The following is an 11,529-nucleotide window of genomic DNA, read 5'->3' as shown; positions in this document are numbered from 1 at the left end:
AACAAATAAAAAGAAAATGTGGAAATTCAAAGAGAAATAAATAAATAAATAAATGCATGTGAAAATATAAAGACAAATAACAAAATATAAAATGATAATTATGAGCATATTCATTTATTTTCACATTTATTTCGGTATATATTTATATATTTTTAAAAATATATATTTATTTTTTACATTTAAATTACTAAATTTTTCTGTATGCTTATTATTATTATTATTATTTATTTGTATATAATGTAATTTATTTATTTTTATCCCTTTTACTTTTCCTAATTACTGTGCTCTTGCCAAATCCACCAGACTTCAATGGAGTCTGGTGGCTTTGAAGGTACTGCTGAAACTCCACCTCCTAACACCTGAACTACCCCTTTAAGTGATAGAAACGTTTGGTGTGTGTCCCAGTAACCAGCATCAAACAGCAGAGGGCGCTCCCCCGCTGCATGCTGGGAAAGAGAGGCGCCTGCTTTCCTCCTCTGTGCCGCCCTGACACCATCACTACTCTTTCATTTCGTCATAACTGGCCTCCACGTATAAAAGATGACGCTTGAATTCAGATCCCGTGACGAAATGACTTGTTGTGACAACCCGTCGCAGTGATGTGATCACATGTATTGATTATTGATCCGAGCTGCCGGGCCGGTCGAGGCTCAGCAGATGTTACATAAGCAGATGTTTGTCTGTCAGAGGGGAACAACTGTAAGAGAGCAGCGCTGGAGTCGAGCTGGTAGGAATCCCTTCACTGCAATGTTAAGGTATTTGAGTATTTGCATGTGATCAGTCTGAACGATACGATGCACTTATGTCAGCAACAACATAAAGATGCTGTTTAATAATGCATCAATATAGATATCCAGCTCATGCCTGGGTACTTTGACTGTAATTGAGTATATTATATATATATATTCTGCAGGATTTAGTGACGTGTTTGTGTCGCCTAAAAGTTCAAATCTCAAGTACTCTTTATATCTCCGATCTGCAAAGTAACTGTAGTTTTCAGACAAATGTAGTGCTGTAGAAAGTACAATATGTCCCTCTGAGATGTCGTGCTGTAGAAGTAGAAATACTCAAGTGAAGTAGAAGTACTCAAGTGAAGTAGAAGTACATCAAAGTCGTACTTGGCGTTGAAGTGAAGGGGTTTAAGATGTAAAGGAATGTGTGTAGGCAGGAGCTGGAGGGGGTTTCAATCCTCTCACGTCTCCTCCCAGTTTACCCAGAGGCACCGCCATGCCCAGATTACCCAGCATGCCCCGAGGTCTGACCGTACCCAGCCTGCCCAGATTACCCAGCATGCCCAGAGGTCTGACCGTACCCAGCCTGCCCAGATTACCCAGCATGCCCCGAGGTCTGACCGTACCCAGCCTGCCCAGGGGGATGTCGCTGCCAAGGGCCGTCTCCATCTCGACCGTATCCCAGGCTCCTCGGAGGCTGCTGCAGGACTGCTGCTCTGTGCTGGACCATCAGACACCTGGAGGTACTACTGATACTCCTAATACTACTACTGATACTCCTAATACTACTACTGATACTCCTAATACTACTACTGATACTCCTAGTACTAGTACTGATACTCCTAATACTACTACTGATACTCCTAATACTAGTACTGATACTGCTAAGATTAACATATATTTATCCCTAGGAAAATTTGTCTTGGACATAAAGGCTGCGACAGAAAAAAAACCCATACAAGAATAGTGTGAAATACACTCTAGTTAACGAGAAAAAACACACCCAAGTCGGGGTTACTCGCAGTCAGAAACATCGGTGAAATACACTCTGGTTCATGGGAAAAAAACACACCCAAGTTGCGGTTACTCGCGGTCAGAAACACCGGTGAAATACACTCTTGTTCACGGGAAAGAAACACACCCAAGTCAGGGTTACTCACGGTCAGAAACACCGGTGAAATACACTCTTGTTCACGGGAAAGAAACACACCCAAGTCAGGGTTACTCGCGGTTAGAACTTTTGGTGAAATACACTCTTGTTCACGGGAAAACAACACTCCGAAGTCACGGTTACTCGCGGTTAGAAACACCGGTGAAATACACTCTTGTTCATGGGAAAAAACGCACCCAAATCAGGGTTAATCGTGGTCAGAAACACCGGTGAAATACACTCTTGTTCACGGGAAAGAAACACACCCAAGTCAGGGTTACTCGCGGTCAGAAACACCGGTGAAATACACTCTTGTTCATGGAAAAAACACACCCAAGTCGGGGTTACTCGCAGTTAGAACTATTGGTGAAATACACTCTTGTTCACGGGAAAGAAACACAGCGAAGTTGCAGTTACTCGCGGTTAGAACTATCGGTGAAATACACTCTGGTTCATGGGAAAGAAACACACCCAAGTCGGGGTTATTCGCGGTTAGAACTATCGGTGAAATACACTCTTCTTCACGGGAAAAAAAACACCCAAGTCAGGGTTACTCGCCATTAGAACTATTGGTGAAATACACTCTTGTTCACGGGAAAGAAACACACCCAAGTCAGGGTTACTCGCGGTCAGAAACACAGGTGAAATACACTCTTGTTCACGGGAAAGAAACACACCCAAGTCAGGGTTACTCACGGTTAGAACTATTGGTGAAATACACTCTTGTTCACGGGAAAACAACACTCCGAAGTCACGGTTACTCGCGGTTAGAAACACCGGTGAAATACACTCTTGTTCACGGGAAAGAAACACACCCAAGTCAGGGTTACTCGTGGTCAGAAACATCGGTGAAATACACTCTGGTTCACAGGAAAAAGGACACCCAAGTCGAGGTTACTCGCGGTCCAACCAGGTCACATCAGACCACCCTGACATGGGTGTATGTTTTCCCGTGAACTCATGTGCTCATACTACTACTGCTACTTTAACAGCATGAGTTCTAGTACTGCTCATTGAAGTAACTGTAGTTTACGGTTAGTATATAAATACGGTAGTTTTACTGCGTAGAGTTCTACTAAAGCAGAGCTGCAGGTTTCTGATATGGTTTTTTTTTTCTGTTTCTGCTGGAATGATAAATAAATCCAGAGCAGATTATAGAGCTGAGCTGCTGCACATGGCCTGTGTGTGTGTGTGTGTGTGTGTGTGTTGTGTGTATGTGTGTGTGTGTGTGTGTGTAGGATTAACCTCAAACATGTGTGTGTGTGTGTGTGTGATGGAGGTGACAGTGTGGACGTGAGCTGAAGGAGTCGTCTTCATGTACGGTGAGAAATATTAACATTTATTATTATTATTATTAATATTATTATCTTATATGAACGCTGCGTTTGCTAAATTACTAAACGTTATAATGTTAAAATTAAACCTATGAAAATATAGTTAAATTAAAAAGGTTCTGTCTTATTTACATGATTTACACGTTCACGTTAATTCTCTTATTTATTTACGCTTCTGTATAATTTTCCCCTTTATTTATCGATGCATTTATTTTTATTATTTATTAATTTATTTTTACATTTATTTATTTATTTTTGCACTTATTTTTTATTTATTTTTAAATGTATGTATTTATTTATTTCTGCATGATTTCAGCCTCATTATGCAAATGAGGGGGCCGTCACTCAACGTGAGAATACAATTTCAAAAAATAAATATACATAAATAAATTAAAAAGAAAAATTAAACAGAAGAGTAAATTAATAAGATAATTAATACAAAGATAAATAAATAAAAATAGTACATTAATAAGATAATTAATACAAAGATAAATAAATAGAAAGAAGCAAATTAAAACAGAATCTCAATTTATGTCACATTTGATTAATTATTAAAAACTACATTTATTTGTAATATTGTTTTGCTAAATTTAATGACATATTTATTTATTAATTTTGTCCTCCATATTTAAGCTCCCGCTAACTAAACAACAACAATATAAACACATTACGCAACAAGCCGCCGCAGGATTAATGCTTTAAGACGTAGTAGTATTACTGTGTGTGTGTGTGTGTGTGTGTGTGTGTGTGTGTGTGTGTGTTGGCAGTTGGTTTAATCTCTCCAAACCGATCACATTGAACATCCAGAGAGATGAAAACCTGAAGAAAACCAGATTAAAAGTCCTCATTCATTCATTTATTTATTTAATTATTTTTTGAAACGTGCTTTTATTTTGAAAATATATTTGATCCTATTTTAGTAAGAAGACTTCACATGTCTTTATACGTTCAGTATAAGTTCATCAGGTCATGCTCACCGCTCTTTAAAACCATAATTCAAGTTGAAACTCAACACTTCCTGCCCCAGATGTTTCACATTAAAAGCCTAGGAAGTAGAACTACATAATAGAATATAAATAGAATGTGATCTGTGTCTCTGTGTGCAGGTCTGTGCGGTTGCTGCTGGGCGTTGCGTCCTCGCTACAAGCGGCTGGTTGATAATATTTTCCCAGAAGACCCGGAGGTAAACACATCTACATTTAATTAAAGGGTCAGTTCACCTGTCTATCAAAGAAAGATCATAATCTTGACCTCGATGTGTTTGAAAGAGCTGTAAAATGTCAGTAAGTGGACCTTGAGTTAAGACGAGTTTGTCAGACTAGACGTTGGAAATGACAGAAAATATATCTGAACACATAAATTGATAATTAAAATGTGAAATTTTAGAGATTTTCTTAAATGTGTATGGAGTCGCTGTGGACTGGACTGGAGTCACTGTGTGTGTGTTCAGGATGGGCTGGTGAAAGCCAACATGGAGAAGCTGACGTTCTTCGCTCTGTCGGCTCCCGAGAAACTCGACCGCATCGCCGCATACCTGTCGGAGCGACTGACCCGAGAACTGAACCGCCACCGCTACGGGTCAGTACACGCAGTGCCGCCACAACAACCACAACAACCACAACAACAACAACACGTGTAACATCCAGCTGACATCATTGTGTCTCCAGGTATGTGTGCATAGCGATGGAGGCGATGGAGCAGCTGCTGCTGGCCTGTCACTGTCAGAGCATCAACCTGCTGGTGGAGAGTTTCCTCAGTACGCTGCGTCTGCTACTGGAGGCCGACAAACCTCACCTCCACATCCTCGCCACCAACTCTGTACGTACTGCACACTCTATTGCACACTCTGGTGCACACTCTGGTGCACACTCTAGTGCACACTCTAGTGCACACTCTAGTGCACTCTCTAGTGCACACTCTAGTACACTCTCTAGTGCACACTCTAGTACACACTCTAGTGCACATTCTAGTACACACTCTAGTGCACTCTCTAGTGCACACTCTAGTACACTCTCTAGTACACACTTTAGTGCCCTAATGTGACATCAACATGATGTATACTGTACGTATGTGACATTAACATGATGTATTAATAAATAATGTTTCGTTAATGCAGTTTGTGAAGTTTGCGAACATCGAGGAGGACACGGCGTCGTATCATCGCAGCTATGACTTCTTCGTGTCTCGCTTCAGTGAGATGTGTCACTCTGAACACGAAGACGCCGACGTCCAGAACAAGTCAGTAGTCTGTTCCAGCTTTATTATTATTATGTTATTATTATGGTTGTTTATCTCAGCGTTGACACTAGCTGTTAGCTTCTCCAGTGTGAGCGTTTGCTCCTGTCTAGGATCCGTGTGTCGGGGATCCGCGGTCTGCAGGGCGTGGTCAGGAAGACGGTGGACGACGAGCTGCAGGTGAACATCTGGGAGCCTCGTCACATGGAGCAGATCGTCCCCGCCCTATTGGTCAACCTGCAGCAGCACACACACACCCAACAGGTACGCACACACACATACACACACACATACACACGCACACACATACACACCACGATTATCTATATTTAAACTTATAACTTAAACTTAAAAAACAAAACTTCAAACTTAAAAACTAGAACTTAAACTTAAAAACAATGATCTTAAAACTTAAAAAAATAACTTTTACTTACAAAATACAAACTTAACCTTAATATCATAAACTTAAAACCTAAAAACCCAAACTTAAAAATCAAACTTAAACTTAAAAACAACTAACTTAAAATAAAAAACAATCAAAATTAAAACTTAAAAAACGAACTTAAAAAAAATACAAACTTAAATTTAAAACTTGAACTTAAAAATTAAAATAACTAACCTAAAACTTAAAAAAAAAATTCAAACTTAAAAAACTTTTAACTTAAACTTAAAAAAACAAACTAAAAAAATTAACTTAAACTTGAAACTTAAAAAAAAAAACTTCAACTTAAAAATGTAACTTGGAACTAAAAATAAACCTTAAAGTTAAAAAACAAACCCTAAAAACCTTAAACTTTAAAAACCCTTAACTTAAAGTTCATTAGAATCGTCATATACATACTGAACAGGTACATACATGAAATTAGACCTGTGTTTAACCCATCCTGAGCATTAAAACCAGTCGCTCTTTTAAATCGTTTCTAATATTTATAGATTAAATCTGACTGGTTTTCTTTAATGAAAGTTCACTCTTGACCTCGATGTGGTGGAAAGATACAGAAAATGTTAGTAAGTGGACCTTGAGTCTTGAGTTAAGATTGTTTTGACCAGAATGTGTTGTGTGTGTGTGTGCACGTGCAGCGGGTCTCCAGCCGAGCAGACCGAGGTGTGTTTCAGGGAGCTGTTGGGACGAGCTGCTTACGGACACATTAACAACGCTATCAAACCTGTACTGATGTAAGATACACACACTTTGTGGTACAGTAGTAGTAGTACTTGTAGTTGTAGTAGTAGTAGTATTATCAGTTGCTGTTAGCAGTGGTAGCAGTAATACTACAGTAATACATATCAGTAGTATCCTCTGTGTGTTTTCAGGCACCTGGACAGTCACAGTCTCTGGGAAGGACGAAGCTTCGCTGTTCAGTGTTTTCAGATCATCATGTACTCCATCCAGGTTAGTCAGTACTCTGAAGTACACTCTACTACCACCTAGTGCTGCTCTGAGGTACTAACACTACACTCTACTACCACCTAGTGCAGCTCTGAGGGACTAACACTACACTCTACTACCACCTAGTGCTGCTCTGAGGTACTAACACTACACTCTACTACCACCTAGTGCAGCTCTGAGGGACTAACACTACACTCTACTACCACCTAGTGCTGCTCTGAGGTACTAACACTACACTCTACTACCACCTAGTGCAGCTCTGAGGGACTAACACTACACTCTACTACCACCTAGTGCTGCTCTGAGGTACTAACACTACACTCTACTACCACCTAGTGCTGCTCTGAGGTACTAACACTACACTCTACTACCACCTAGTGCAGCTCTGAGGGACTAACACTACACTCTACTACCACCTAGTGCTGCTCTGAGGGACTAACACTACACTCTACTACCACCTAGTGCTGCTCTGAGGGACTAACACTACACTCTACTACCACCTAGTGCTGCTCTGAGGTACTAACACTACACTCTACTACCACCTAGTGCAGCTCTGAGGGACTAACACTACACTCTACTACCACCTAGTGCTGCTCTGAGGTACTAACACTACACTCTACTACCACCTAGTGCTGCTCTGAGGTACTAACACTACACTCTACTGCCACCTAGTGCTGCTCTGAGGTACTAACACTACACTCTACTGCCACCTAGTGCAGCTCTGAGGGACTAACACTACACTCTACTGCCACCTAGTGCTGCTCTGTGGTACTAACACTACACTCTACTACCACCTAGTGCTGCTCTGAGGTACTAACACTACACTCTACTACCACCTAGTGCTGCTCTGAGGTACTAACACTACACTCTACTACACCTAGTGCAGCTCTGAGGGACTAACACTACACTCTACTACCACCTAGTGCTGCTCTGAGGGACTAACACTACACTCTACTACCACCTAGTGCTGCTCTGAGGTACTAACACTACACTCTACTGCCACCTAGTGCTGCTCTGTGGTACTAACACTACACTCTACTGCCACCTAGTGCTGCTCTGTGGTACTAACACTACACTCTACTACCACCTAGTGCTGCTCTGAGGTACTAACACTACACTCTACTACCACCTAGTGCTGCTCTGAGGTACTAACACTACACTGTACTACCACCTAGTGCTGCTCTGAGGTACTAACACTACACTCTACTGCCACCTAGTGCAGCTCTGAGGGACTAACACTACACTCTACTGCCACCTAGTGCTGCTCTGTGGTACTAACACTACACTCTACTACCACCTAGTGCTGCTCTGAGGTACTAACACTACACTCTACTGCCACCTAGTGCTGCTCTGAGGTACTAACACTACACTCTACTGCCACCTAGTGCTGCTCTGAGGTACTAACACTACACTCTACTGCCACCTAGTGCTGCTCTGAGGGACTAACACTACACTCTACTGCCACCTAGTGCTGCTCTGAGGGACTAACACTACACTCTACTACCACCTAGTGCTGCTCTGTGGTACTAACACTACACTCTACTACCACCTAGTGCTGCTCTGAGGTACTAACACTACACTCTACTACCACCTAGTGCTGCTCTGAGGTACTAACACTACACTCTACTGCCACCTAGTGCTGCTCTGAGGTACTAACACTACACTCTACTGCCACCTAGTGCAGCTCTGAGGGACTAACACTACACTCTACTGCCACCTAGTGCTGCTCTGTGGTACTAACACTACACTCTACTCCCACCTAGTGCTGCTCTGAGGTACTAACACTACACTCTACTACCACCTAGTGCTGCTCTGAGGTACTAACACTACACTCTACTACCACCTAGTGCAGCTCTGAGGGACTAACACTACACTCTACTGCCACCTAGTGCTGCTCTGAGGTACTAACACTACACTCTACTACCACCTAGTGCTGCTCTGAGGTACTAACACTACACTCTACTACCACCTAGTGCTGCTCTGAGGTACTAACACTACACTCTACTGCCACCTAGTGCAGCTCTGAGGGACTAACACTACACTCTACTGCCACCTAGTGCTGCTCTGTGGTACTAACACTACACTCTACTACCACCTAGTGCTGCTCTGAGGTACTAACACTACACCTTACTGCCCACTAGTGCTGCTCTGATAGTACTAACACTACACTTCTACTGCCACCTAGTGCTGCTCTGACGGTACTAACCACTACACTCTCACTGCACACCTAGTGCTGCTCTGAGGGACTAACACTACACTCTTACTGCCACCTAGTGCTGCTCTGAGGGACTAACACTACACTCTACTGCACCTTAGTGCCTGCTTCTGTGGTACTAACCACTACACTCTACTACCACCTAGTCGCTTCTCTGAGTTTACTAAACATACACTCTACTAACACCTAGTGCTGCTCTGCGGTACTAACGCTACACTCTACTGCCAACTAGTGCAGCTCTGAGTACCTAACACTTACACCTCTACTACCAACCTAGTGCTGCTCTGAGGTACTAACACTACACTCTACTGCCACCTAGTGCAGCTCTGATGGGTACTAACACATACACTACTTACCACCTAGTGCTGCTCTGAGGTACTAACACTACACTCTACTACCACCTAGTGCAGCTCTGAGGGACTAACACTACACTCTACTACCACCTAGTGCTGCTCTGAGGTACTAACACTACACTCTACTACCACCTAGTGCTGCTCTGAGGTACTAACACTACACTCTACTACCACCTAGTGCAGCTCTGAGGGACTAACACTACACTCTACTACCACCTAGTGCTGCTCTGAGGTACTAACACTAAACTCTACTACCACCTAGTGCTGCTCTGTGGTACTAACACTACACTACTACCTCATAGTTCATACAGCAGGTGACTTTTAAACCTCTCAGCAGTCTTAACTGAACTTGTACTTTAACTGAAATGAACTTCACCCGTATGTTTACTTTTTAGTAATTAATTAATTGTACGTAATTTAAATGTTTTTAACTTAATTGTGCTTTTTTGAGAATAAAAATCACAAATAATACGGAAAAAAAACGTTGAGATTAAAGTTATACATTTACAAGACAAAAACTCGGATATTCTTTGAGATTAAAGTCGGAAATTTACGAAAAAAAAATCAGATACTTTTTGAGATTAAAGTCATAATTTACGAGGAAAACAATCAAATATTCTCGTAGATTATGAAGTCGTAAATTTGTGAGAAAACCCCCCACAAATTAACGTAAATAAACTTGGATATTCTATGAGATTAAAGTCGTAAATTTACGAGACAAAGACTTGGATATTCTTTGAGGTTAAAACCATAATTTACAAGAAAAACACTCAAATATTCTCGTAGATTATGAAGTCGTAAATTTGTGAGAAAAAAAACAACAGAAATTAACATAAATAAACTCGGATATTCTATGAGATTAAAGTCGTAAATTTACGAGAAAAAATTCAGATACTTTTTGAGACTAAAGTCATAATTTACGAGGAAAAATCTCAAATATTTTCGTAGATTATGAAGTTGTAAATTTGTAAGAAAAAAACACAAATTAACGTAAATAAACTCGGATATTCTATGAGATTAAAGTCATAATTTTGCATGAAAAAATTCACAAATTTTTGGGAAAAAACTAGGATATCTTTGAGATTAAATTTGTAAATTTGACGAGACAATAACTCCCAAATTTTCATAGATTCTAAAGTCGAAAAAGTCAAATATACTCAGAGACTAAAATTGTGAATTTAAAAAAACATTCATTTCAATCTTAAAAAACATTGAAGTGCATTTTCAGTACAGTTAAAGTAGTTTTAACCTGTACTATAACTCATCTGAAAAGTACTTAAGTGTGTTGTATGATCTGTTTATCTGAGCGGATACCTGTCTTCTCCTCAGTCCCAACATTCACACCTGGTGATCCAGCAGCTGCTGGGTCACCTGGACGCTAACAGCAGGAGTCCGGCGCCGGTCCGAGCCGGGATCGTGGAGGTTCTGTCTGAAGCTGCCGTTATAGAAGCGACCGGATCTGTAGGTCAGTCAGAACCTGTTCTACTAACTATAAATACAGTATACATGTGAAGTACTATAACCCTCTGTGTACTGCAGGTCCAACAGTACTGGAAGTGTTCAACACGTTACTGCGACAGCTCCGGCCAGAGTGTCGACTACCAGCTGACCGGTTACTATGACAACGCCGGAAAACAGAAAACCACCTCGACGGAGGAGAAGACGCTGCAGGACGCCGTCATCAAAACCATCGGTGAGACTTCCCGTTGTTGTTTTGTTTGGTGGTTTTCAGTGTGGTCGCTTCATCTGAACGTATGTTTTCCTGTCTCCAGGATCCTTCGCCAACACGCTGCCCGTCTACCAGAGGTTCCAGAGGTCATGTTGTTCATCATGGGGAAGATCCCTGTTCTCTGGTATCTACCCCGCCCTGGGGTCGGCCCAACTCCGGGTACGACCAGCCGGTACCTGTTGTTAGAGGTTTAGAGGTTTAGAGGGGTTTAAAGGGGTTAAATGTGTTTAGAGGTGTTTAAAGGTGTTTTAAAGGTCCTGACTGCCCGTATCCGTCTCAGGTTTGAAGGCAGCAGGATGATCCAGGTGATGCTGTTGAAGTCTCTGCTTCAGGTGAGTACTGAACTACCAAACTACCTACTAAACTACTACTGACCTACAAGTGAACTACCT

General features: G+C 41.5%; 1 protein-coding gene across 1 annotated transcript in view; it reads left to right on the top strand.

Annotated features, from left to right (window-relative positions):
* Positions 1 to 226: 226 nt before the first annotated feature.
* LOC119483986 (protein EFR3 homolog B-like) overlaps positions 227 to 11,529 on the top strand; it is an 18,339-nt gene continuing 7,036 nt past the window's right edge. Inside the window, 15 exon segments of the mRNA XM_037762528.1 lie at positions 227 to 755; positions 1,209 to 1,474; positions 4,322 to 4,398; positions 4,666 to 4,793; positions 4,883 to 5,033; positions 5,332 to 5,453; positions 5,564 to 5,710; positions 6,528 to 6,626; positions 6,765 to 6,843; positions 10,738 to 10,873; positions 10,948 to 10,994; positions 10,996 to 11,101; positions 11,181 to 11,215; positions 11,218 to 11,309; positions 11,418 to 11,469. Coding sequence (XP_037618456.1) covers positions 658 to 755; positions 1,209 to 1,474; positions 4,322 to 4,398; positions 4,666 to 4,793; positions 4,883 to 5,033; positions 5,332 to 5,453; positions 5,564 to 5,710; positions 6,528 to 6,626; positions 6,765 to 6,843; positions 10,738 to 10,873; positions 10,948 to 10,994; positions 10,996 to 11,101; positions 11,181 to 11,215; positions 11,218 to 11,309; positions 11,418 to 11,469 — 1,635 coding nt within the window. The 5' untranslated portion in view covers positions 227 to 657.

Source organism: Sebastes umbrosus, chromosome 24, assembly GCF_015220745.1.
Source record: "Sebastes umbrosus isolate fSebUmb1 chromosome 24, fSebUmb1.pri, whole genome shotgun sequence".
Taxonomy (NCBI): domain Eukaryota; kingdom Metazoa; phylum Chordata; class Actinopteri; order Perciformes; family Sebastidae; genus Sebastes; species Sebastes umbrosus.
This window is presented reverse-complemented; position numbering and strand designations above follow the sequence as displayed.